The 27,968-nt window shown below is 42.6% G+C and overlaps 1 protein-coding gene across 1 annotated transcript; it reads left to right on the top strand.

Annotated features, from left to right (window-relative positions):
• The first annotated feature begins 7,716 nt into the window (after positions 1-7,716).
• On the top strand, positions 7,717-27,162 carry LOC120958227 (uncharacterized). The gene is made up of 6 exons (XM_040380868.2): positions 7,717-8,329; positions 23,802-24,171; positions 24,245-24,372; positions 24,447-25,504; positions 25,959-26,321; positions 26,390-27,162. The coding sequence occupies exons 1-6, from the start codon at positions 7,783-7,785 to the stop codon at positions 26,744-26,746; spliced, it is 2,823 nt and encodes a 940-aa protein (XP_040236802.2). The 5' UTR covers positions 7,717-7,782; the 3' UTR covers positions 26,747-27,162.
• The last annotated feature ends 806 nt before the right edge of the window (positions 27,163-27,968 follow it).

The following is a 27,968-nucleotide window of genomic DNA, read 5'->3' as shown; positions in this document are numbered from 1 at the left end:
GGGGTCCGGGGCTGGCGGACGGAAGCCGGTGGTGGGGTGAGCTCGGTGAATTGTGAACTCTGTTTGAATTTCGTACTGGTTATTTGGGCTCATATTTTCCGCTTCGCGCTTCAAACTGTCGCGCTTGTAGGCACTTTGCTTAAACAAGAAAAAACCCCTAAGAAATACACTCTCCGATCGGGTTGATCGGGTTTGAAGGAATATATATATATATACTGAAGGAATGTACGTTACACTCACCGTGTCCACGGGAGAATCATCAGCAAGAAATATGATATGGAAAAGAAAATCAGCCGCGCGAAAGCACGTACCGCATTCGCAGGCGCAAGTCCAGGCGCAAAAGCGCAACTATTTCGATTCGATTATTTTTTGGGTACGAAAGCATGCAGAAGAATAAAATTTTGAAACGGTAAGTTTCACGTCCCGAAGAGTGTGGTGGAGGGAGAGAGAGAAAGAGGGAGAAACGAAAGTCCAAGAACGAGTGTGTGTGATTTGGGTGTGAACGAGGGGTGGAAGACGATTTCGGTAACATTATCCGATTCCGTCGTCGATTTCTGACTGGCAATTGAAAATATTTATTTATTATTGTTTCGTGTGTGCCGGCCCCATGTGTGTGCGAGTCCATTCATCGTGCGTGCCGGCATATTGGTCGCGCAGGGCGGTTTTGACGATCAGGTACGTTCTTGCCAAGATGCCAAGCCTAAAGAGTTCCACTCACCGGGAGGAGATTGGTAAAGCGCAAGAAAGCAACAAAAAAAAAACGACTCAAGTTCCAACTGGACGGTTTAAGAATGGGCTCAGTTTTTGCTCCTTTCAAGTGGTTTCGATTCAATTTTTGCTGCAAAACGTACGGTTTTTGGCGCTTGTGAAAAAGAGAATGGTGAGAAAATTGCAGCTTGGGAGGTTGTTGGGAAAATTTGAATGCTCAATTTAAACCGTAGTTTGGTAAGCAGTTTCATTGAATGTTGAAAGCATTCGATAAGTTCCCGATGCTTGAGATGTAATTGAAACCGATTATTCTGACCGTATTCTGATCGTAAACTGCAGATTGTTTTTTTCAACATAAAAACATATTCAGAAAATGTTTATTATTTATTTATAGTTGTTTGTACATTAACCTTAGTCAGTTGAAGGCCTGCCAAAGCTATTAACGAGTTTGGCAATATGTAACTCCGGGTCTGTGTTACATACTCGATTACTAAAGAACATAAAAAAATCGATTAAGGGTTATTAAAACTTGGGATCAACTTGGTTGCATTAATAATGAAAAAGAAAACACATAGTTTTTGCGCACATGATGTAAATTACCAGCTGGTTGAGTAGAATTTGGTAAAAATTTAAAAGGAAGAGCGTAACCATTAAAGAAATAGGTAAAAAATACATATATTAAAAAGAAATGTTAAGTAAAACAGAAAAACAACACGAAAAAGTTAAAAACAAAATGAAAAAATACATATGACAACGAAACTGCATAAAACAATGAAGAAAAATCTTTGAGAGGTAAAAGAGATATGAAAAACTGATAAACTTAAATAAAATGATTAAGTTCTTATTAAATGATAAATAATTATGTTTAAATAGAACAAAACAATAAAAAAGCTAATAAGATACAAATAAAATAAGAAATATTTAATTATAGTTATTCAGTGATTCATCCAACTTTATGTGAATTGAATTCCACAAAAAAACTAGTGATAAAGCTATCGTAAAATGGAAAAGAATTAGGTTTGAGTAAAATAACAAGAATACTACAAAAAACAACAACAAAAACTAGAATATTCAATTAAAGTTATTCAGCGATCAATTCAACTTTATCTAAGTTAAATTTCACTTCCAGCTCAGTGCACTTCAAATGCTCCAATGACTAAATCAATCCCAGAAGAAAGTTATCTTACCATCATCATCTCACACCAATTAAGATTGACAGCAAATGCGTTTGCAGGCAGGCAGCAAAAACGCACTGCTGCGTCAGCAAAACAGGGAACCGCGTACCAGCGCGCGGTTCCATCTCATCCATCATAAGAATTCCGTTGCCAACGCAACGGCCATCAAACTCACCCGTCAACACCGGTAGCCAAAGGGATTGTTTGATGACGAATTGAGAGCGAAAGAGAAAAATTCCCCGCGTACAGTATGCACAAACATGCTTTCATAACTCCCAACCGCACAGCAGCAGGCCATGCACGCTCGACGGCTGTTGAAGAAAGTATGTACTGTCAACTGTCCAGTGTGGTTGTACTTGGCCCCGGGTTGGTGGCAGGAAGGAAAGAGTTAAATTCAATTTACCGCCAGATCCGGCAAAGATCTTCTAATAATCGGTTAAGAAAGAGCGAAGGGCAAAGAAAGCGAAACGCAACGGGTCACGGGTACGGAACCGACCGACAAGGGCCCCGTGTGCGTAAGGGAGAAGAGATTAGCTTGCGAAGAACTCGGTCGGGAATTGGAAAGGTTCAAGATTTCCGTTTCGCTCTCAGCATACGGAGGGAACGGCTGTTGCTGCTGTTTTTTTGTCATCATTTGATTCAACTTCGGTTCGGGCAAGAAAGATGATCCTTATGAGCGTGTGCAGTGCAACGCAACACAGTGTGTGTGTGTGTGCGATTGAGCGAAAGAGAGCGGAGCAGAAGGTTCACGAAGGGTCAGCCCAAAAGGTAAGCAAACGCAACGCATATACGCAATCGGCTGCAGTGCAAGATTGCAGTGCAAAAAGGAAACACAAGAAACGTGGAAAAAAATGAACAAAATGCTCCGTCCCAAGCACGCAACGCAACGCAGAGGGATGGTGCACTTTGGGCAGAGGGTAATAGGGTTGCAGTGTCGTGACCGGGACGCGCCCGGGTTACGCGTGAGCTTTGATCGTATTAGAGAAGAAGCGATGCATCCTTCCTAACCCCTCGGGAAGGCATTTTTTTTTTGGGTCAATTTCAGCTACTTTTCCCACAATTTTTCTCGTATCATTATCGTTTTCTTTGACATAATTTTCGCAAATCAAACTCAACCCTCTAAGGGACACGGATGTGTTCTTTTAAAGACTCAGATCCACTGCGAAGGAATTGCCCTTTAAATCGGCAGAGCGAGGTTTTTTAAACTTTCGATCCGGTTGGTGAAGCAAAAAAAAAAAGGGGGAAACCGACAGAGGAAGACCTCTATGACATCCGCGAGCTTTGCTCCTGATCTTAATTTATCTAGTGGCAATGGGGTTACCTGAACTCCTCAGTCGGTGTCATTTTCCCTTTTTTTCATTGCATTCTGCACTCTCTCGCCCTCGGCGCTGCGTTGTTTGTACTTTATATTCCTCTCCGCACCATTAAGGTAACGACATTTTCAAGAAAATTGACGTTTTTTTCACCAAATAAAAAAGCAGAAGGTAAAAAATACACAACCCGAAAAAAGGGATAAGCGCACACGGTGTTGATCGGGCGAAGGAACGTTTAGAAGCCGATTCCATTCGTCACATGTGTTTGTTTAGCCCATTTCCGTTTTATCTGCAGATGCGTACCAGGCGATAGCTCGATGAGCCTTCATCATGGGTGAGAAAGAGCGAGAGAGCATACAGATTCGGTTTAATCGACTCACACGCTGCGCAAGGACGCGCAAATCCTTTGACGCAGATGCAGACACCCGAACACAACCGATTGCGCTCGCCTGAGAAGGAATAAGCCGGAGGTGGTCGCTTTTTTCGTTGCTGCTGTTGTTGCTTACCCGTTTGCTTACCCGATTTCCGTCTGTTTTCGATTCATTTTTCATCCAACAAACAAAGAACCCAAGAAGAAGCAAAAAAAATTGGGTAAAAATCCAAGGAAAAAGGTTACAATTTTGTGCATTCTTCCGAGCGGATAGGGTTACCGCCGTGCGGCCGTGCGTGCGCATTGCGTGACTATCGAATTGCGCGATGTTGTTATTATTTTTTTGTCCAAAAACCAATTGCGCTTGAGATTGCGTACCCGGCTGGCGGATTTTGGGCAACCCTTTTTTTGCTGTAGCTGCTGTTGCCCGTTCGTTTGTTGCGATCAGTTAAAGGTCCTCGCTTTTTAAGATGCTGCCACAACCATTTCGCGTTGTGTAATGTGACGCAGGACTAGGCAGGAGGCAAGATGAAATTCTCATTTCGCAATTGTTGTGTATGCATGTGTGTGTGTGTGTGTGAGCGTTTATTTTTTCCCCTAAAAATGGTATTTTACAATCGTGGATTTTTCTCCATCCATTGTGAAGGATGAAAAAACGCCAAAAAATCGTTACGCAAAAGGCTTCGTCACCAGCAAAGGTTTAAACCCACGTTTGCCTTGTTGGAGGGAAAAACACAGGGTTGAAATCGGGACGCGATCGGTCGGTTTTGCATAAATCCCGTGCCCGAAAAACGGCTTCATTTCTCTCAAAAACTGCTGGGGTGCTTCGCTGTGTTGCTGTAAATTTGCATATTTTTCGGCACAAACGCGCGCGCGCCCGTTATTGATGGTTGTGCGGGGCGCGACCGGGGAGATGAGATCGCATCGGTTCAAGGTTATGCTCGTCTGCATGCATGCATTGTAAAACGGGAGGAATAGAAAAAGGAGTGGAAATATGTTTTCATACCATAACAACAAAAAAAGGGTGCAGCTGTGCAGGCCGAAGCAGAGTAAATAGTACAAAACAAAAGAAAACCCCTTAAATGCATTGTCTTTTACACCGAATTAATTTATTTTCATGATTTTGATGAAACTTATCAGCTATTGATTGTGATGTCTACAATATAGAGCGGCCTCATGACTGGTTCTGGTTGGAAATGTTTGCTCTGACATCAAATAACCGTTGCAGAGTGCTGAAATTAATAACGAAGGAAGTTACTTGCTTAGAGCAAGAAGCAACAATAAAACAATGTCAGCACGCTGTTGAACGGCGTTTTTTAAACTGCTGCTAATGACATCAAACTGGGTGTACAATATTGTGTTTAATTAGAGCATCTAAAATGTTACTGAATGCGTAAAAAAAAGTCTCTTTCTGCCTTGTTAGTTGAAGCTCAAAACATTGAAATAGACTAATGATTGCAAAACGCACCTAATTAGTCAAAATGGCCAGCAACAGCATGTTCAATCGTTTACTCGTTAAAAACCATGGATGGAAGAAAGCATGTGAAACGTGCCTATGATAACGGTTATGTTATTTTGCGTGCGTTTTATTGCTTGTTATTGTTACGAATAATCAGAGTTCCCGCATTCCAGGCAAACTTTTTTTGTGTGCGCCATTTTTCTCAATATTAAAATATCGCCGCTTGAGTTGAATTTTCAATTCAAAATCAACTTCAAGAGAGAAATAAAAAAACATATAGTCCTGATTCATGTAAGAATACTTTTGAAACCATTCATTCAATTTCTCGTTATCATTGCTTAAAAAAATGCAAAATATTTAATTGGATTTCTAATGTTTTCAAGCATTACTTCATCAATGTGATAACAGCTCAAGGGTGGTTGAATATGATTAAGAATTAAAAATCGACAAAAATGTAAAACAAATCTATTGTGCATTATTTTTTCAATAATTCTGTTTTGTTGGTATTCTTTCAATTGTGCCATTGGATGAGATGAATTGGTTTAAATTTTGACAAAATTTGACTGATGTTTTGTATCAGTAATACAACCTTTAATAAATAAGTTACATTAGTCACTCAATATTTGGTATAATAATCATCAGATTTAGATTTTAAAAGTACTTTTTCAAATTATATGAAAGCAACAGTTAATTTTTGAGTAAATGACTGATCCATCCTTACCGTGAGGCCAGACGAGGCGAAATATACAGCGAAATGAACTATTTGACAGGTAAAGCTAATGGGTTGGGGGGGATACAACATCCGCTTTCGAAAATCACTTAAAAAGAGTATCTTCTTAACCGGAACATTTACAAATGGCAAGAAATTATGAACTATTGGCTGAAAATTAACGAAATACTTGATATCGAAGTTTTTTAATGGATTTAGTTGCGATTTTGTACTCGTTATTTGTTTACATTGCACATCAGCTGGTTGATGTGATGCGTTATGTGACGGATGTTTCACCTGTCAAATAGTTCATTTCGCTGTATATTTCACCTCGTCTGGCCTTGCGGTTACAATACAATTAACGTGCATAACTGTCAAATTTAAAAATTCGCAAATCATCAAATCATTTTATTGTAGCACCTTGTAAGTCAGAAAAATACTGAAATACAACTGTATCGTTTGGAATTGCATTGTGTAATGGTGAGCTAGTGTAATTCCGATTAAATAGATATTACTGCATTGTTAAGTGAGAGAGGCATGAAAATACGGCTTCAAAATAGATAATTTTCAATTGCTTCAGAAGCCAACCACGTGATCTTCAATCTTTAATGAACTGTAAAATCAAACCACACGATCTTCATAAAACATATGCCGCTGAATATCATCAGCCTTATTGCCCTCAATCGAGCACAATTTATTTCCCTACATCTTGTCAGCGCGTATTTTCATTGTCCAGCCACTTTTATGTTAACCACGATTAGTTAAACCATGATTCACGTTTTTTTTGCACACCATTGGGACCATTCTTTGGGGTGGTTTGGATTTGGATAAAAAATCCCCAAAATAAATCGCCATAAACGGTAGTCTCGATGTGTCATGCATGTTCACCGAAAGCTGACAAAAATATCAATTACACTACGACAAATCAACCACAACCATGGGGGGGAATTCCCCTTCCATGCTCCACTTGCAAGCGTCAAACGAACGAATTGACAAAACCCATCGTACAAGGTCTGCACTAAGGATCGTTTATCGCGGCATGATCGTGTGTCGATTATGTCGCTGGCCGCTTGGAACAACATTCACTTTGCATAGAAGCAACAAATCCGTGTGATCGAGGAGACAATAATGCAAGGAAGGCAAACGTGTCGCATGTTTCCGAGCTGTCAAACACGGAGCAAAGTAGGCGTTAAAAAGTGATTAGATAGGAACGGTCCCCGGCAAAAGGGGGAGGCAATTGCACTTGACGCACTACCAGCCGAATTGAGCGCTCCAGCGAGTGTGTGTGTGTGTGTGTGTGTGTGTGCTCCTTTCTTCCCCCGGTCCTCATGTCTTCCTCTATCGTTTCGGTTCCTTGGACTCGTTCCATTCAGCAGATACACATACAGCCACGCACATAGGGGTCGAAAGGTAACGATCTTCGATCTTGAGAAGCCCCGGAGGGTTGTGTTCTTGTGTGCGCCCCCTGTGTAATGCCGCTTGCGCGAGCGCGCGCGCTTACACACATTCCGTACACAAACCCCGAAACGTCGACCCGAACGAGCGAGCCGAACCCGAGCCGAGCGGTCTCGTGGCGTTTGCCGTCGGTTGCGGTGCGTAAACGGACGTACCAGCGCGCAATGTCGAATCGGTGTACTTTAGTCGAGATACGAACACGCACCGCACAGGATCTCGAGAGAAGGCGCTACCCCAGGGGAAGCGTAGACGCACGCAATTGAGCATTAGGTCGTGATTAGCGAGGCAGGGACGGTTGGGTGTGTGCGCACTTTGTGTTGAGTTCGAGCGCGGTAAAAGGGTTCGCAGAAGGGCCAACTGCCAACGAGTAGTAACATTAGCATGCGTTCTAGATAGGTGGTGATGCTTGCTGGTAGTGGCCCAGTGCTCTAGATTTCCTGTGCGATGTAAAGCACTTGCACTAGTGGCGTGGTGTGTCTGTGTGTCTGTGTGTGGTGTTACTATTGTCAAACGGTTTGTGATCGAGTTTGAGAACACAAGGAGAGATTTTCGGTTTGGAAAACGCGTCTGTAGGCTCTGAAGGCTCCGAAGTCATGATGTCACCGGAGAGCAATGGGGAGCAGGAGCTGGGATCGGTTTATCCGGTGGGCGGTGTCAAGTCGTCTCCGTCGTCCGTCATCCAAAGGATACGGTTTGCCAGTGTGGACGAGGATGCAACGAGCCACGGTTCGAGCGAGATGGGCAAAGTGCTGAACTACAGTGGCAGTGCATGCGCAAAGTTCGAAGAGGACGAGTATGACGGGGTGACGGCGCTCGAGTGTACGGCCGGAAGTGATCGAAGCAGTAGCAGCTGCACCACCGTGATGTACGGTGGGGTCGGTGACAGTGGCAGCAAGTGTGGCGATTCGATCGACAACAACAATAGTCCACTTAGTGGTAACAACAACAGCAACAACAACAATCGGAACGTTAGTGGTGCAAGTGGCAGTGTTGGTGGTGGCGCAATCATTCACAACAATAACAACTCGCTCAAGACTCGGCTGGGCGAGATGGACGAGGCAAAGTTTAGTGAGTTTAGCAAGTTTTTGGCGGATAGCGAGAAGGACGAAAGTATGGCGACCATCCTGGAGCTGTTGCACGGTGAGTGGCTTGAGACTTCTAATGGTTTCCATTGGTTACGCAATTTTGTGGTGTTGTGTAAGACTCGCAAGATCTAGTAGTTTGTAGATCCTTAAAGGGATTGAAAATATTGAAGATCACAGAAGAAAGACTATGTCAATTCAGTTTGTGGCTTAATATTTGGTTTTGGATATTACAAGTATCTGGATCTTCAATTTAGGGTTAGATGTCCTCCGTTTGAGGACCTTTGTTAATGAATAATTACGTACCTCAGTAATGTCTGAATGCAAGTTTCAACAGTTTCCAATGCTCATTCAATCAGAATGCGTCCAAGAGTGATTCTCAAACTTTGAAGAAATCCTCATTTTTACAGCGAATTCCACATCTTTTTGGATATGACGCAACCTAAGGAGTTCTAAATGAGTTCCAGGTAGAATTAGTTCCAGAAGGACATTACTTCTTACGAATAGCCTGGGGACTTAAGTGACTTAAATGAGATGTTAATCAAAACACCGCTCATAACGAACATCACAACGCAGTGTTCCATTAGAAAAATACTTTGTACACTATCGAAACCCATTTGTTCATTTTGTCCCCACACACAAACAAACAAAAAACGACTCCTTCGCTCCTATCGCTGATAAAAAATAACTCCCTCCCTGGCCAGCCTTGAGATGCGTTGGCTGTTTTTTTTTCATTGCCGGTGATCGTAAATTTAATTCTCACTCTCCATCTTCATCATCAACGGCATGAAGAGCAGCCTCCGTTTCATATGTTCTCTAGCATTCCCAACCATTCCCATGTACATGTTTGACGTCTTGCTCTGATTCTGCCACCAGCCACACTACCACGGCGTCGCAATATCGCGTCAACATAACTACGTTCGTTCGTTCGTTTGGAATTGTTCCCCTCGGTTTTTTCCTTCCTGCCCGCTTCCTAATCGCCTCCTATCCCATGATCTCGAGCATATTAAGCATATTCAAAAGACGCATTAACGCTGGACAGTTCCTTACGGGCGCAGTTGGCATTTTGGGGCCGAATAAACAGGCACCTAATAAAAGCAAGCACACACACACACAAACACACACGGACACACTTGTTCCGCAACTAAAGTGAAGAGAATAATTCGGAATAAAACGCAGGGAAGCAACATAACGAGCGGCAGATTAGAAGGGAAGTGGGGTGATGTTGTGTTTTTGTTCAGCCCTCGCTGTTCGCTGCTTTGTTGCGAAAAAAGAAGTGCTTAGGCATGAAATATAATTAATTTGAAGCAAACTCCACCAAAGATCGAGTCGCTTTCGAGAGCGCCAAAATGATCGGTGAAATGAGAAGAGGCTATAAAGTGGCAAACGAAACACAGACAAATGTGTGTGCTTTTTTTTTGCTACAGAATGATAGGGCAAACGTAGGGAAAAAATATGAAGCAAAAGGCAACATATCTATAGCCCGGAGCGTGATCGTGAGCTCGACGATCAAATAATTCGAATTTCGATGAGTGATGCAGAGAGACACACTGGCCCGCGGGAGCAGGCCACACGAACCCTTCCTTCGATCGTAAATTAATTTCTAATTGATTTTCATAAAAGTGATCTATCGCGCGATCGATGTTGTTTCTAGCCATTGTGTGTGTGTACCGAGCGAGGAGGGATACATATTGGAGTGTTTTTGTTTGTTCAATTCTTTCACCCTATTTTACTTACCATCACGCGTTACTTTCTTTCGATTTTGGACGATTTTTTTCTCTCCTCAATCGAATGTCATCTCGATTTCGTCTTCTTTCTCGTTGATTTAGCTACAAAAATCAACATTTCGATCGTTGGAAACATTGGAGAAGGTGGCACGCAGGCAGGTCGCGTTGCTTGTTGCCTTTTACGGCAGCGCCAGCCAGCATTTCAGCGTGTCCACTTGTTGTTTGTCTAGCTTCGCCTTTGACGTGAAGGATCACGGCGGCGGTCGAATTTCAAGCCACGGGATTTGGATAAAAACAACAACACGGCAGAGCCTTAAAAAGAAGGCTCCCGTGGGTACGTGGATCTCGCGGGGTTTTCAATCGAACATTGGACACAAAATTCCTATTTGAAATGTACGGTGCGCGGTTTGGAGGGGGCGAGGGATGAAGCAAACGAAGCAATAGTTCAAAAGCATATAATAACACAACATACGAATGAAATGAAATGAATTTCGCTCGCCGTACCGGCCGGGGAGTGGGGGAGCGAGCGAGAAATTGACATTAAGTATCGATGATAGATTGATTCAAGAGCGGGTGAAATAAGGCGAGATAAAGATGTGAAAAAAGGCGAGTCGAGGAGAAGAAGGCACGGCAAAGCCAAAAGGGAGAAGAACCGAAAAAAGACCTTTCGGTACGATCCTTGCTGTGGCTTTGGAAGATAAAAGTCTGTGTTGCGTGTGTAGCTTTGTGCTTGTTGAATTTTCGTCATGTTCACCTACACTTTGCCCTTACCTTCGCTTCGCCTTCCTAGATCGTAGGCACTTTCAGCGGAAAGCTTGTCTTGAGCAACTGAAAGATGAATTGGAAATAAACTCATCGAAAGGATTTTGATACCCCGAGCCAAAGTTTTGAGAAATAGTTTGCTCGTTCGTTTGAAATAGTTTGTAGGATGAGAGAAATATGAAAGGGAATTGGTGATACTGGCATTCCTGTTAGGTATGAATTGGAATTCTTCTTGTTGGATGGAAAGCAATGGGAATTTGAGGATTGCTTCGGAATAGTTTTTGATTTTTGGGGATTTGAATTATGTTTTATAATTTAATTTGATTTCAGCTTCGATTAGCTGTAATGTACATATCTTTAGTGGAAAATTGTTTTATTTTTGCTCTTATTTCTGATTTTTTTTGTGAATTTTCTCATGTTTTTTGTTTAATATTCATTTGTTAAATTAGTGTGTTTCTTCTATTTGTGATTATTATGTGATTATTTTATGTTTTTATTTTTATTTCGTAATTTTATAGTTAAATTTGTATCGTTTTGTTTTATCCTTTTGTTACTGGAATGCAAGTTTTGAGTATGTTATTTATAGCTTTAATTAACAATTATTTATTTCTTACTTACAATGCATTGCTGCATCTATTTAAATTCAATTATTGCATTAATTTGTTATCGAAATGAGCGAACTCTCTTTCTTCACACTTTACTTTCTTGGCAGCGAGTAGCGAGTATCAGCGCAACCAACAACCAAGTGCAAATTTGTCAACAAATCAGTGGGTAGGGCATAAGATTACACCACCTCCACCGCCTGAAACCACCCATCCATTCGCCCAACCACCCACTCGAAAAGGGGGTTATATTTTTGGGACATTTTCAGTCGCTCTTCGATCGATTGATCGACTTTTTCCCGTAGTTTTTTGGCGTTGCTCGTGTTCGTCCTCTCTTTTTTGGTTGGCTCGATTGACTCTTTGGGTCAGGTGATGAACGTTGCTATCGAAGAGGAAGTGAGAGAAAGAGCGTGTGTGTGTGTGTTTGTCTGTGTGCAACAAGTAAGGTTTCGCGTGGTGCTTGGTGAAGGAAAATTTGTCGTTGTTCTTACCGAAAATAACTGATCCGAAGATCACAATTTTAGAAATGGTGAAAGAGGTGAGAGGTTTTCATTTCAAATTCTACGACGATTTCGACCTGTGCACATGTGTGTGTGTGTGCTTTTGTGTCCGATGGCCTTGTTTAGAGGCAGTTGGCAATCGAGTTGGCAAGCGCAACGATCGCTGTACATGACTTTGTTTAGGATTGTATCCTTGAAAAGATAGATCAATCGTGCTAGACTCATTAGCGGTGTGTTAGCGGTGCACAGATACGTCGTTTAAATTGTTTGATTTACATAGATGATGCTTCAAATTTTAGATATAAAATTTCTCTCCTAGTTAGCGTTCAATTGTAGTTCAATAAAACCCCTTCATTAGGGGAAGCATCGTTCGACACATAAAGAAATAATTATCCAGCATATGGCCGACCGATCAGGGTTCAAAGGCCTTCACTCATATGGCGGCTGACTCAGTGAAAACATACATATATTCAGCATAGTTGCCTCATCTCCCTGCATGGTCCTAACCCTTTCACATATCTCCTCCGCATCACTTCAACCTCGAAGTGAAAGATTTTAATCGTACCGGGAACGAATTTCATGCTTGACTTGCCCGCGCTGAACGGTTGGAAGAAATTCTTGCTGCCCTCACTGATTCTGCGAACGTGCGGGAGAAACTCATTTTTATCAATTCTTTCCCCGCCCTGTACTGCCCTGTACTGTAGTGTAACTCAGATTTTTTACCCCCCTCAACACTAAACCGGGGAGGAAAACTGCGCTCAATCAATGAAATTAACCTTTTGACCCTTTTGGGTACGACGCTACACCCCGCTTTCGTTACGTTTTCCGTCGTCCCAAGTGCGCGCACACACACACTGAAGCGTTAAGAGTGGTTGTGCGACAGAAGCATTTTTCCAGCATACCCGCGGAAACCGCAATCAAACCAAATTAGTCACAATAAACCAATAAAAGCAGCGTGGCAGGGTAAACGACACAAAAAACAAGACAAAACAGGGGAAAAAATCAACGCACTGACCGCGAGCGCGCGCGCAAACGGAACGCTGAGTTGAGTTGAGTTTTTATTGGGAATATCGCGTCGTTTGCGGAATGTCAGCCAGCTTTTCACATTGGGCAGTGAGGGGGAGAGGGAAGAAAGGGCAGGGAGGGGAAAGCAAATCAAAGCGAATCAAATGCCGCATGTGCCAGTGTGCCAGCGTGACCATACCGTGGTCTAAAGTTTGACTTCACACTGTGTGTGCGAGTGGTGTTGTGAAGCGTTGTTTTCTCCTCACCATATCACCACACGCCACAGCAAACGGGCCAATACCGACGCATTGTCACTTCCGCTTTGGTGGCCATATCACAGGGGCAATGTTGCAGAAAGTATTACGCATTACCGTTTTATGCATGACATAGTGCCTTTTTTGCCTGAAAAAGGAGCCCCCCTCCCCCCGCCCATATGGGAGTGATTAGAATGCACGCGGTGTATGATCAGTTAGCATAAATTGATATAATGGTTCGGTGGAAAAAACGGCTACACAAGAGTGGGATGAATTGATTAGAGCGTTGAATTAATGGCAAGTCCAGATATGAGTCACGTATGGCATCCAGAAATGGTTTAAATTTGTATTTATTTAACTGAAAAGGTGGTTTAATAAACGCTTAACTCTGACGGACGCTTAAAACGCCTTAATGTATGCAATATAATGCAATATCGCAACAAAACGCCCTTTTTAAATCTTGTGTGTGCTGATATATTGGTTTTTTCGCATTTATGTTTGTAAATACTTTTATTTGTTTAAAATAAGTCGTATTATACATTACCAATCGCTCTCTTCATTTAATTCTCTACTATGTTTTATCTACGAGAATCATCTACGAGAAAACGAACAATAAACATGGTTCACACCACAACATCGTGGATCGTGCACGTGCCTGTTCATCAACATATCGATACAATAAATCCCTAGCTCCATACTCCACTGTCCTTCCTCCCTTCCCGTTGCTCCAAACTGTGTTCCACTTCTCTGCTCAGCCCCAAGAAGATGATGTCACAGCCCAGCATAACGTGAATTCACTTGAAGACTCACTTCCTGCCGGCGCTTAATCGATGGCAGCAGACCCGTGTGTGCTCCCGTGCTCGACCGACGCAACCGCAACAGAATGTGTTTAATATTCCACTTGCTTGCCCCGTACCAGCTCATCGTCAACAAAATGCATCGTTTTATGAAATTCATTCTGTTCTGTTGAAAACCAAAAATGCACAAGAAACGAATTCTTCTTCCCTGTGCGGGGCACACAGAAAATCCCGTTTCCGTTTTGGAAGGGGGGGGGGTTGTTTTTTTTTGGTTAGAAATGCCATTGTTTTAGCTGGCAAGTATTGGGGGGAGTTTGTGTGCGGTGCCTTATTGAAAATCTTCCGGTGATTTGGGTTGATTGATGGGCTGGTGGGAATAATTTAAACATTTTTAAAAACAGTTCAATAAGCTGTTTTTTTGTTTCGCTCTGCGCTGTAATTTTTGCATTGCAAGCACTTTTTCCTCTCGTATAATAAAGCACGAAATTGTATCGTTCTTAATTAGCACGAGCCCGAGTGCATAATTCAATCAAACCTAATAAAACCCAATCCCAACTGGTCTTTCATGGGAAAGGCAAGAAACATGATGCTGCGCTCTCTCTCTCTCTCTCTCTCTCTCTCTCTCTCTCTCTTTCTTTCTTTCTCTGTCTGTGGGTGATGCTTTCTTTGGAAATCAAAACATACGCTGCTATTGTTTGTGTGTGTTTATCCTTGGCCCGCAAGACAGGGCCAGAAGAGGGTCCATCCAGAGGGTCAATGGTCCTTATGGCTACGGAGGGATTCGATACACTTCCCCAGTGGACAGTTTAGGGTGAGGCTGAGGGTTCTCTTTTTGTCTTGTGCCCTGCTTGCCCTGTGCCTTCCTTCCCGCGCGCATCAAGTGGTTATGATTTTGCTGATGTGGCTCTTTCTTCTTTCATGCGTTTTTTTTCAACAAAAACATCAGAATATGGACCACAAAGTCACTTGATGCAATGGTGGCTGTTTGATGCTTGACTGTGTACCGAAAGGAGGGAAGGCGTGGTATTTGTGTGAGACTGTGCAAGAGACCACACAGGCGGGTTAATATTTTTATTGCTGCACAGTTTTGCAAACATATAATCAAACAGTCCTCATTGAAGATCGAATGATAGTTTGCTGGGCGTTTCTTTGTTGGAACGTTTCTGAAGCGTTTGCATGTTTTGGAATGTAACACATTAAATTGTTGAGAATTGGTTGATGTAATTGATTTTGTTATTTCTCTATTTGGTTCTGTCACATTTTAACGCTGTTTAATATGTTCATATTTCCCTTACTTCTTCATCTTCTTCCTTGTTGTATTTGTATTGATAGCGGTTATCTATTCCATTTTACTTATTTGCTTCTTTCTTTGAGGTTTCATTCTTTAATTTGTTGCATTTATTCAATTTATTTCATATTAAATGAGTTATTCATCTTGTTTCTTCTACTTATCCTTTGTTGAAATATCTTTGTTGATTGATCAACATGTTCCTTTTGTCCTGTATGTACTTATGTTCTTTTCTATTTCGTTTTACATGGTCGAAAAATGCCTTGTTGCGAACATAAAATTCATTCTTTCCTTTTTTATCATCGTAAGAGCGTTATAAAAATGTAGATCAGCATGTTACATGTTTATTTACTTATTACTTTTCTGCCCAACATCGGCCAAAGAATAAACACCCCAAACCACACCAAACTGGACACGGTTACTTGCCCAATTAACTTAAAGAGCATGTTAAAAACGAATGCTACAAATGACCCCAATAAGAAATGGAAACTGTTGTAGCCCTAGAAGCAGTAGATCCCGGCCAACCGAAGGATAAAACACACACACACACATACCGATCGATCAAACAAAAAGTCAATAAACAAATCTCGCACGATCGTAAAAAAGCGCCATAGCCAACATCCGTGGAGGTATCTCTCCGCGCCGAAAAATAAAATTGTCCGTCATGTTTTGTCCGCGCGGAGCGGCATGCCGAGCGCAAATAAGTAGATTAATGCGGAAGCTTTTAAGACGCTTCTAGTTTTGACCTCCTCCACCTCGCCGCAGTCCCGGCCTGGAGTGGTTTTCATCCTTTCATCCCTGCCAGAGGTCAGAGCGCGCGTATGTGTATGTGCCCACTGCCAAGCCAAGACCTTCCAAAGCGCTAGACCAAACCCCAGTTGACGCAAGGGCAGACACAGCGAAAAAAAAAATAATAATAAACCGGTCGCCACTCCACCGCAGTCTAGCAGGAATGTTTTAAGCCACCGTATCATTACGCCAAATGAAAGACGCCTCTCTCCCCCTTTTGAGCTTGAGCACCCGGCTGCGCAAGATCGGTGCGGGTTAAGGGATCGCGCGAAAGCGCCGCAAATTTGCCCCTTGGAAAAAATGGAGCAACCCCCGTTGGCAGTTGGCGGAAAAAGGAGAGTAAAATATATACCTTCCAACGCTGCCGCCACTGTGTGCGTTTTGAAGAATAAATGATCAGTTTTCGGGCAAAAGCTGCTGGAAGCTTTTCTGGGATGTGTAGCCGCGAAGCTCTCTAGCGCGAAGAGGAGCCTTTCTACTGCGGGGGAAGCGTGTGTCTTAAGACGTCTCGCGCGTCCAGCGCGGTGGTTCTTTTTTGCCTTTTGGCAAGTCACTTTTTATTTCTTCGTGTTGCTGGTGGGACACAGAGAAGGCAATACTTCGCTCGAAGAGAGAACAAAAAACACACCCCAAACCCGAAATCAATTTGAACTAGTTTAATGCGTTCGATAAATCAATCAGAAGAACCGTGGAGAAATATAATAATTTCGATAAATAATTTCATACACGCGTTTGTTGACGTCACGCGGCGGAGGGGTTGTGAAGAAGTTTAAGGGGGAGGGGGGGAGAGGATAATGCTTTAGCTCGATTGATGGCTTTTAAGAGAGTGGAGCAACCACCAAGCCTACTACTTATGCGTTTCTGTGTCCGTTAGATGTTTTTTTTGCTTTCTTGTTGTCTTGTTTTGTGAGCTTTTCCTGCCTTTTAAACGCCCCGCTTGCTACGTTTTTCCTTCGATTCAATGGTTTTTTGTGATTTGGCGTCAGCCTCAAAGGATCTTAAGCTCAAGCGCTGAAGTTTGAAAGAGTTTATTTCCAACACTGATGTTGCACCAATTTTCGACAAATTCTACAGAGAAAAAAACGGCAAATTTCTCTCAATCAATATTGAAAATGATAGAAAAACACTGATTTCAAACTTCAAAGCACAAATTACTTGCCATTCGTTCGATCGATCAAGATCAATGTGTGCCGGAGCGAGTTCTGCTCGAAGAATGGAGACAAGGCGCAAAGCGCATTAACAGCAAAGTAATTGTAATAATACAGCAAACCGCGCGGGTATAGCGCGTGTGCACGCGTGCCCAAAGTAACAACTACAGAGATCTATCTTTTCTTTCTTTTTTTATGGCTAATGTTTCGGCCCCCAGCCCCAGTAGTTGGGGTGTTGCGTTTTCAGAGATTATCATCGCTCAATTCCAGCCCAGCAGACTTTGACTATCCTCTTCCGCTCCGTCCGGCTTTTCCTTTTCCGAGCGTTCCAGCTCCAGAGAGGTCTGTTTCTTCAGCCTTCATTCCACGTCAATGGGTTCAGAGGGGGGGGGGGGGGGGGGCCCCCATTTCAGGGGCTAGGTCACATATTTTACTTTTCGCACTCAAACTGTCTTTTCCTTGCCTCACTCATTTCAATCGCCACTGACGAGTCCCGCCAAGCATGTTCCGGGGGAGCTTTTTCTGGTACGCAGATTTCGCCTGTTGCCAATCTCGGTAAAATAACTTGTTACGTTTTCGAAACAGTTTGCTGTGTGGCGGTATGTGATTTTTTTACATACTCTTTGCGGAATCATTTGTCGTGTTTTTTGTTGTTGTTGCGTACAACATTCATGTTTTTTTGCTGATGTATTATTGTTCTTAATTTTTTGTTCATGACGCGTTTTGTTCGCGTCTAATCTTTCGGCTTCAACTCTTCCCAGCGCGAGTTGTTTTGGGGCAGGTTTTTTTGATGGGGGGTGAAGTAGACTGTTGCGCCTTTCGGGTAAGGTTGCCTTCACTATACTCCTCGGGATCGTCTATCATTTCTGTACCAACTCATTGTCCAGTTTCAGCAAGGCCCAAGTTCGGTCCGATCTATTTTGGGATATTTAAATCGGTCACCTTGCGCGGACGCAAATGATTGAGATAGGTGATCGGGTGTTGCTGTTGCTGCTGCTGTTGCTGCTGCTGCTCCTGCTGAGTTTCGATGTTCAGTTGAGCTTATTTTACTTCCTTCTTGATTTGTATGTGGTGTGTTTTTTAATCGATATTGAGTTATAGATTGGTTGTCAGTCAGCAAAAAGGCAGAAGCGGACAAGAAGCGGGCATGATAAATGTTCTTCAAGATTAAAAGAAAGAATAAGGAGAGCAAATTCATTTGAATACTCGGAGTAAAGAGTAGGAAAATGAAGTTAGTGAGAAAATAGTTGCAGATTTCTAAGAATTCTTATTAGTTCTAATTACGGAACAAGTATTGGGTTCTATTTTAACTGCATGGGTAAAAGTAAGGCTCAGCCCTCTACGTTACGCTAGCGTTACGCGTAACGCCAGTTTATCGCAAACCCAAGCATAATTTTTCAACGCCTGTTTAACCGCCGTGGATGAACTTATTAATAGATAATCATGTCTTAATATTGATTATTTTTATATGATAATTAGAAAAGCAAAAATACTTTAACAAACATAGAAAAGTACAGCAATCGCTATTGAAGATAAAACTCGTTGATAATTCATTAGTATAAATAAATTATAATATTAGTATTAAGCTTTCATTGTTAACAGCAACCAGAGTTGTAAAAAATTTAAAATTTAAAATTTAGATTTACAATAATAACAATTTTGAACAAGAAAATGGATTTAATTATAAAACATATGATTTATTTATTTACCCACCTATTGATAAAACAGGATATAGAAATTTTTAAATGTATTTATTAACTTCATTTATCGCTTTCAAAAAGAGCCCTCGTGCCTAAAGTAATTTTTGTTCAAAATGGCCTAAAACATAAATTGAATAGGTAATAATTTTATCTCATATATTTAATTTATTTACATATATTTTGAATACTTGATATTTTCTACTGTGAAATGTTATTCCTATTGAAAGCTTTAAGGGTGTTTAAGAACATCCAACTTTCAGACTATTTTTCATAAAGTAAAGTGCAGTAATGAAACATATTAAATTTGTTTTTTTTTTAATTTTTTATTTAAGAATTTAATCTCGTTGATATCAATTCATCTTAAAGCAATTAACTTTTTTTTCATCGCATTTTAAAATATTTTTTTTTATAAATTATGTACACTGATCGGGCGCGTGGTTGACAAAACTGTAATAAAAATTTCTGCTTGGGAATATTTTAAGGAATGTAAAGCTTCTGCAATGTAGCGTAGAGGGCTGAGCCTTACTTTTACCATTGAGAGACCGGCATACAAATCATAACCACAAATCATAAACGAAGCATCATTGAGCGAGAGTCACAGTGTTTGTGACTTTAACGCTTAAGAATCTTCTTTCAAATTCACCCAAAAAAAAAAGAGAGCGGAAGCCCGGGAACTCTGCTTGCATCCCGGGTTGGATGAAGATAATAAAGAATCATACGAAAACAATGAATTGATTGATGTTAAGAAACACACACACAGCGAACGAATGATTTGCGTTCGTGGTGTGATGGAAGGTGGAATTCTTCTACTCACCAGCGTTAAGCTGACTGGTATTAGTAGTAGTCGTTTTTGTTTTTTCATCTTTCTATTCAAATTTTTCCAACCTCAATCGTCATACGCACTGTTGTTTTGTTGTTGTTAATTCTTCTACCGAAAACCCTTTGCCTTTTGTGGTTCGCTGGACATCATTCCTTTTAAAAGACCGGGTATATCGATCGTTTATGTTCTGTTGTTGTTGTGATCATCATCTCTGCTTTTACGGAATATTAGATTAAAGGTAGCAACAAAGAAGAAGAAAAAACGTTACATTTCACCTAAAATTCAAATCAAGGGCCAGAGCAAAGGCACTAAGTGCCCAAGTGTGTCGATCGAGACGACGATGACGATTCGCCCCCTTTCGGTTCGATTGGAGCGTGTCGGTTTGGAAGAGTGTTCTACCGAATGAATGTGGATAAAAGAGGTGAGAAAGTATGGGGTAGAATAAAGGCACGATGATGAGGTCAATTGAGCTTGGATTTAATAGAGTGATGACGCTTGCTTTTTTTTTTGTTTCTTTATTTCATCCCGAGGATTTATTGCTTTTGTCGAAGGCAATGCTTTGGGCTTTCTATTTGAGTTTGAGGGTGTGTTTTTGGGTACAAATTAGAATGGATGGAGCGTTATTTTCTATAGAGCAACAACATATTACTGTTAGTGTTAATTAGTAGCAAATGAGAAGATTGAAGAATTGAATTGGCCGATTTAAGATCTCATTTTGTTATTTTATAAGAAAAAACAGGAATTGCTGCTTATAAAGACACACAAAAATAGAAACTCCTCTCCTCACCAACCGAATAATCCCTTCAAGTCCTCGCCCCCAATTGCTGCGTACAATAACAACTAAAGCTTATTGTTATAAATCGGGGTAGCCAAAAAAAGGAGACCAAAAATGATGATAAAGCGTACCATCCGAACGTCCAACTAGAGCCTTCTTCTTACAAATTTCTCAAAAAAAAAAAAAACCCATACCCCTACAAAACCCGGTGGCCAACAGAGGAATGATCAGGATTGCGTACGGCGATGATCCTCAAGCTACCTCGTTACCATTGGCATATTTCTAAACACATAATTTATCATAAAAAAAGAAAGAAACCAAGCAACTTTTCCTTCCCAATAGAAGCTCAAGATGAGCTACAAGAAGAGCGAAAAAAATGAAATAAATGGCAGTATAATTTTGGAGGGAAGCTCTCCCCCGGTTTTTGAATATCGAGCGAGTGTGCCAAATATGGCATTGGTACTGGTCTAATCTGTGTTATTTTGTGGGCTCCGTTTGGTTGCGGTTCGCACTTGCGGTTCCCCGTGTCTTCCCGATCCACCGCTTATGCTTATCGATGGATGGTGGGGTTTCGCGAAAACCGAATAATTATGCTGCGGCCGGGTTGACCTCTTGGCCGGTTGTTGAAAGGTGAAACACTATTCCTATGGAAGCAGTAGTTTGTTGGAGCGAATTTTACAGCAAAATCGTATCTTAATTACAATAGGGTTTTTGGAGCGAACACATAGAGCATAAATGATTAGCTTAGCGCTTTATAAATCTATTTTTCATTTGTGCTCATCCTTGAATAAGTTCCACCTGTTCCATTGACGATGCCCATATAAGAACATGGGGCCGTGTTGACTAAATTAAGAAGACAGTCCTTTATCCTTGCTCTCCAATCAGTCTAACCCGTAACGGCGATGGTCCAGTACTTTAAACACCCTTCTACCTAGTGCTTTGGGTTGCTTTTACGTTCTTTCTGCGGCCAATAATATGTCAGGCCGGCATGTTTCGCACATTCGCCGGTTCATTGATTCGGACCGTTTCCATATCCTTCTCGGCTGTGACTTGCCATGCCCCATCAAAGACAGGATTGACAGCACGAACTGGTACAGCAGAAAGATTCTGCAGAAAAAAGCGCTCCCCTCACCGGAATGCTTTACCATTTCGGCACACTTTTCGGTCGTTCAAACATCCAGAACCCGCGCGCGCCAACCCCACCCAGGGGGAGCTAACAGAAAAATTCATATAAATTAATACATGATCGGCCCGCAAATGGGAGAGGAAGGGGATAAGGTGCAAAGAGTTAGATGATAGAGCAACCAGAAATCACCCAAAAGTACCGAGAAAACACACACACACACACTGAGATGTGGAACATGGTATTCGATTTTGTGAAGATTATGAAAGCTCCTGGAGGATCGCGTTGGCTGCTGCTGCTAGAGCGATCAACAGCCTGGCTTCGTAGAGCGTCCCGACATTTCAGATGAATTAAAATAAATCCAAAATGAAATGGCGAGCAAACTGGTATGGAAGGTGGTTTTTTTTTGCCGAGCAGGATTTTGTTGCGAGGAGTTTGTTTTTTTTTACCACATCTCTGACGAAATTCTGACATACCATTAGCATTGATTTCGCCTCACGTATTCATCAAAATACTGGTTTTCGGACGAAATTTAGTTTTTCTCTTTTCGATCACTTGACCACCTTCATCTCTCCCCCGTTTTGGTCGTTCCTATCCCACCAAAACCATGCTATACTTACCCGGGGCCGATAGTCAAGATCATGGTTAATGTAGCATTGTTTCTTGTTTTTTGTACCATTCCTTTTCGTAAAACGTTATTTAGAGTGTTCGGATTTTGGTTCGGAGCTTGTGTTTAGTGTTTTTATTACAGATTTTTACTCTTTTCCCCTCTCTCTCACACACACACATGCACGCACGTTACTCTGTTGGTGCCTTTACGTCCTTCACGGACAGGTCTCGGAGCATGAGTTGGCTAAACTGTGGCTCACACCACGTGCGCCTACCGCGCTGCCTGTTAGTGCAGGGAGCAGGGGGAACCACAATTGGTTTGTGCGAGATGATGATTAAACTAAAAATGAGAAGAAAAAAACACACACACAGCAAGTGTGAGCAAATGCAACATACAAACGTCAATAAAACAAAACAGACAATCGAAATATGTGAACTTGTGGAAATCGAATCGAAGATCGGATGTGAAGAAAGAGAGAGAGAGAGAGAGAGAGAATAAAAAAACGAACTGTACCAATCATAACCGGGCATACCGAAATACTGCGCGGCTCGGAATATTAACAAGCGTAATCGGCTCAAATGGCGCGGCAAACCGCGCCGCTGCGGTGGTTTAATCCTGAGCAGGGGGTTATTATTTTTTTTCGTATGGCGCACATTATTCGGGTGTGTGTGTGTTGAACTTGGGTCTGAGGTTTTTAGTTGATCGGTTTTTCGAGTTTCGAGCGGAAGTAATGTCAAGATTCTGATATGCTGATTGGTTGTGGAATTGTCGGGTATTAGTAGGTGCCGAAGGACGGGGATGGGAAGAAGGGGAGCTAGTTGCGTGCAAAAAAGGGCATACTGGTGGGTGCAAGGTTGGTCGGCACTTCGGTCGGCTAGAGGACTGATGATAAGAAATGTGCTTAGTAAGTGCCACCACGCGACATGAAGCAGGGCAGGCAGTTGATTAAATGTGTGAAGTAGATCACTTCATGAATCAGACTTGCGGGTTGGCGTCGGTAATCAATTTAAATTTCACTCTTATTTTTATTTGACTGTAACGCGACAGTTGGGTTGTGGACATGGTTGTCGGGTTTTGGGATGGCTAATCTTTAGCTTATTAGGCTTACGGTCGATTGGACGGGTCCGTTCCATTCATCATTTCGTTCAATTGTTGTGTGGGGGATCGAGATCTAGGGGCGCGTTGAGCTGTTGTGCACCATATAGAGAATAAACACCAATTTTTTTTAAAGCTTTTGATTCTCGTGGCATTGATTGTCCAAGATCAAAGCAAGAACACATGTCAATCGGTTATAAAAATGAACAAATTAAGATGAAATCAAAAACTGACTCTCTAATTAATTTAATAATAATTAAATTAAATACAATTTATATAATTATCCAATTTTATCAATAAAAACACATTATTGAATGATTCTGCCATTTTTGATCAAAATATATAATTACCAAAATTTTAATAAAACGACATCTCATAACGAGGTTCTACTGGTACACTCCACCACTCGGGATATCATCCACAACGTTGATCGCATTGCATACATTTAGGCGCTTAGCAACAAACCATTTCAAACGCCTGTACAACCACCTTCAATGATTGCTTTGTTGTTGCTTCTCTCTCTCTCTCTCCGCAGATAATTATGGGCTCATTCAACGATACGCTTCCGGTTACGAGTGCAAACACGACAAGTGTCAGTACGAGAACCTGCACGAACACTTCCACTGCCACGACACGTTCTGTCGGGGGAAGGTGCTGTACAAGAAGTACGAGATCATACGCCATCTAAAGTGGCACAAGAAGAGGAAGGAGTCGCTCAAGTACGGGTTCTACCGCTTCTCGTCATCGGACGACTGTAGTATACAGTATGGGGCGTGCCAGCATAACCACAAGCACACGCACTACCACTGCGTGCACGAGAACTGTGATAAGGTGTACATTAGCACGAGCGACGTCCAGATGCATGCCAACTACCACCGGAAGCACGAGGCGATCGTGAAGAATGGGTGAGGGTTTTAGGGTTGTTTGAAGGGTGTTAAGGAGTCTTTTTTATCGTTTTCTTTCTTGTTTTGGTCCTAGATTCCAACGGTTTCGGGCGACGGAAGACTGCAACACGGACTACTGTGCGTTCCGTACGCAGCGGACGACCCATTTCCACTGTCGGCGGGAGAACTGCAAATATACCTTCAAAAACAAAGCCGATATGGGTAAGACTTAATAGACAACATTCGTTTAAAGTAAATATTACCAATGCTAATATCTTCCTTTCATCTCTCCACAGAAAAACACAAAACGTACCACCTGAAGGATGAGATGCTGCTGAAGGATGGTTACAAAAAGTTCCTTAAAACGGAGGACTGCACCTACAAGGACTGTCGGTTTTCGCGCGTGTGCAATCACATTCACTGTATGCACGAAAACTGCCACTACGTGCTGCATTCGAGCGGGCAGCTGCTCAGTCACAAGCGCAAGCACGAGCGTATGGACACGGAGGTGGACTACAGGCGGTATCAGATGGCACGCAATCTGCTTTCCAAGTTTAACCAAAGCAAAGCGGACGCGGATGGTGCCAGATCGGGTGGAGAGCAGTCATCGACGGAGGTGCCGGAAGTGCGATCACCAGTAAGGGAAGAAGTGACAGCACGGTTATCACCGGAACCTACCACTAGAAGTCAGGAAGCAGTGGTTAAAAACCCTTTTCTGGATTTGCTCTCAGTGATGGCTGAGATTACGTTCCGTACGTTACCACTTCAGATGATGTATCAGATGCGGTTGCAGATGCTACAGCAGATGAGCTACGAGCAGATCTTCGCGTCGGAAAACGTAGAAATGCTACGAAATCTTTCGATGATGGGAAACATTGAAGAGGCTTACCTGCATCAAATTTACGGTGCTGTTATGGGTGTACCAGCGGTGGATTTTGCCAACAGCCAGCTACCAACTGCTGCTCAAAGCAGTGGACATGATAAGCCACCGCCAGCGAAACGGAAATACAAGCCTCAGGAAGCGACAAATCATGTAGAATCACCGGCCGATGTTCCGATGTACCTGAAGAGGGAAGCACTTAGCAGCACACCGCCACGTTCGAAACTTCTGTCCAATCCAACCGTTGACTATCGGTTGCTCAAAAAGGATGACTCTGTGCTACCGCAGACCTCAGCAACCACAGCGAACGGGAAACAATCCAGCTCGATCGATACGATAGTAGGCGGTGTGGCAGATCGTGATCGTGCGCTGCTAGAGACGGCCAATTTCCTGCAGTTCAGCTCGAGCAAAACGCTATTCAATCGTAAGCGTGGACGTCCCCGGAAGAACCACGTCATGGAGGTGTACAATAACGTGAGTTTCATGTCGCATGAAGTCAGTTGGGGGAAGCAGGTTCTACCGGTCTAGAGCAGCTCATGTACATTTTGTTACATTCACTCTGTTTTCACATCTTCTCCCCCTCTGTCTCTCTCTTTCTCCCTCTCTCTCTCTATTTCTTCTTTCACTGGATGTGTAACGTACTGTACAGGAAAGGCAACCTATTTTGTCTCTTCATTAACCCCAAGCGTAGAACATCTGTGTATTTGCTAACCACTCGATCATCATCATCATCATCATCTGTTAGTACACAAATCCTTCCTACTGGAGGATCACCTTCTAAAGAATCAATTAAATCCCCGCAAACAGTCATCACTGTGATCACTTTCCTGTGGGTCCGTACTGTGTGCCAGAAATAATACAACCGAACTTTCGTGCTTCGTCGTGCATGCCTTCTTCCAAACACCTGTCAACGGACCGCTGCGTATAGGTACAAGACTCGCCGCAAGCCATCTTCACTAGCTTCAAGCTGGAAAAGAGTGATGCCAGAGCGACGGTTCCAGCGGAAGTACAGACTCACGGTGTGCCTGGTACGACGGTTGCCGAGATGGAACGGAATGGAGGGCTGGAGACGGGTCGGACAGGTCCTTCTGCCGGTGGAATTGCTCCTAAAACTCATCCACAACAGTACGTGGGGGCAGGTGGATCCAGCTTCTTGGGAGCGGCGCATCTGAGCGGGCTGGATTCGGCATCAATCTTTGGCAACTTTTCCCAATTGCTGGAGCGTCATATGCGGGAGGTTAATCAGGAACCTTCCATGATGCAGAACGCTGAACTAAACCCACCGGAGAAGGTTTGTAGGGGTCTTTGGTTGGGTACTGAATCTCTCTAATCATCTCTTCTTGAATCTCTTCTCCTTAGTCTCGCAATCACCTAAAGTGTGTCGTCTGCCAGAAGCTGTTCGAAACGTTCGCGGACATCAAGAACCACGAATGTCGCGGTGATCGTGCCGCGCTGGAGAAACCTTTGCTCGCGTTTCCGCCAGCGCTTCACACCGGTCAGCCAGCGCTGTTGGATTACCGTAGTCAGAGCGCTTTTCCCGGCCCGGAACCACCACCGGAAGGTTCTTCGTCATCAGCTCGCATTGGAGGTGTTGGATCTTCTTCGATGATCACCGCTGGTGCAGCCCTACAACAGTCGCGCGATTCTGTATCACTGGTCAAAACGGCCGGTACCTTCTTTCCGGATGTAAATGCAAACAAACTCAAGTACGCGTAAAGAGTGTGTGTGTGAGAGTTGGTGCGTATATGTGTACGCTTTGTAATGGGGCTGTTAGCTTTGAGGCTTACTGAGGTATTGTTGTTGTATATAGAAAGCTTGGAGCTTGGTTAACCGTGTAGCCTTGTAACATACTGTGTCATAAAACGAAGATATACCGTACACGGGAGAAACAGACCATAGTCAGCCATAGAGGAAACACTCAAGTGCTCTGTACTGAAAAAAGTATACAATTTTAAGGTTATGTAGTGTAGATATTCCAAATGTGACTGAAAGTAGACAAAATGACAGGCCATGTGAGTGCTATTGAGTATTGTTTAGAGAAGGAATGTTTTTTTGTATGTGTAGCTGCTGCCGGTAGAGTATATAGATTGGATAATAAATATTTAAAATGACGAAAGATAACACAAGGAATTCAAAATTGTGTCTTTGATGTCTTTTTATAGACGAGAATGTGATAAACCTTCTACAGAAAGATGATCTGTAGTTATCACTGATTGATGACAAACTATGTCGCTGATAAACGTCACGTTATCGTACCAGCAATCATGTAAGGTTCTGCCTCTGACACTTAAACTACAAAAAAATCCACAAATTCTTCGTACCCAACGCAGCACATTCTTTACATTCCATCACTTCCCGTACGATTAAACCCGGACTGCCGTTCCGTGTTCTTACTGGCGCGCGACAGGTTTCAAAACATTCCAAAAAAGCAGCTCAAAAACTGCTGCCGTCGCCGAAGAACGCAATCTCCCGCGCACTAAAGCGAGCTTTGCGCATACGCGGTACGCGATGGTTCAAATATTTGCATTCCTAAGCGCAAGCGCTGAAGGTTGCGCAGGGTGGAGGGTAATGCGAGTCAAAAGAAAGTGACACCGTTGCGCGTTGTGGTGGCCAACACAGCTGCGTGGTGCAGCGTGGTGGTCGAAGGTGTGCTAAGGGTTGATGATAAGCAAGTGTGGAAGGTTTGAAGGGTGTTGGTTAGAAGAGGTACGTTTGCTCATTGCGGGTGTTGCTGGTCAAACACAATGGGCGGTTTTTACTGGCACGTGAATGGATTGAAAAGTGTGAGGAAGTACTAGTACATGTTGATCCACAGATTGCATATTTTACGGCAATTATATAAATGTACATTATATAAATTTTTTTTTTACAAATGTCGTAGAAAGTCTTTGTGAATTTTACTCAAATTACCAAAAAAACAATGAAATCTATCCTACGC

Source organism: Anopheles coluzzii, chromosome 3 (genome assembly GCF_943734685.1).
Source record: "Anopheles coluzzii chromosome 3, AcolN3, whole genome shotgun sequence".
NCBI classification, from domain to species: domain Eukaryota; kingdom Metazoa; phylum Arthropoda; class Insecta; order Diptera; family Culicidae; genus Anopheles; species Anopheles coluzzii.
Note: the sequence above shows the minus strand (reverse complement) of the source record. Positions and strands in the feature narration are given on the sequence as shown.

What these genes read in the sequence shown, in the direction of transcription:
- LOC120958227 (XM_040380868.2), top strand. Translation starts at nt 7,783, where the DNA reads ATGATGTCACCGGAGAGCAATGGGGAGCAGGAGCTGGGATCGGTTTAT. An exon ending in CATCCTGGAGCTGTTGCACG is followed by an intron (nt 8,330 to 23,801) that starts GTGAGTGGCTTG and finishes CTCTCTCCGCAG; the next exon opens with ATAATTATGGGCTCATTCAA. An exon ending in GAGGCGATCGTGAAGAATGG is followed by an intron (nt 24,172 to 24,244) that starts GTGAGGGTTTTA and finishes TTTTGGTCCTAG; the next exon opens with ATTCCAACGGTTTCGGGCGA.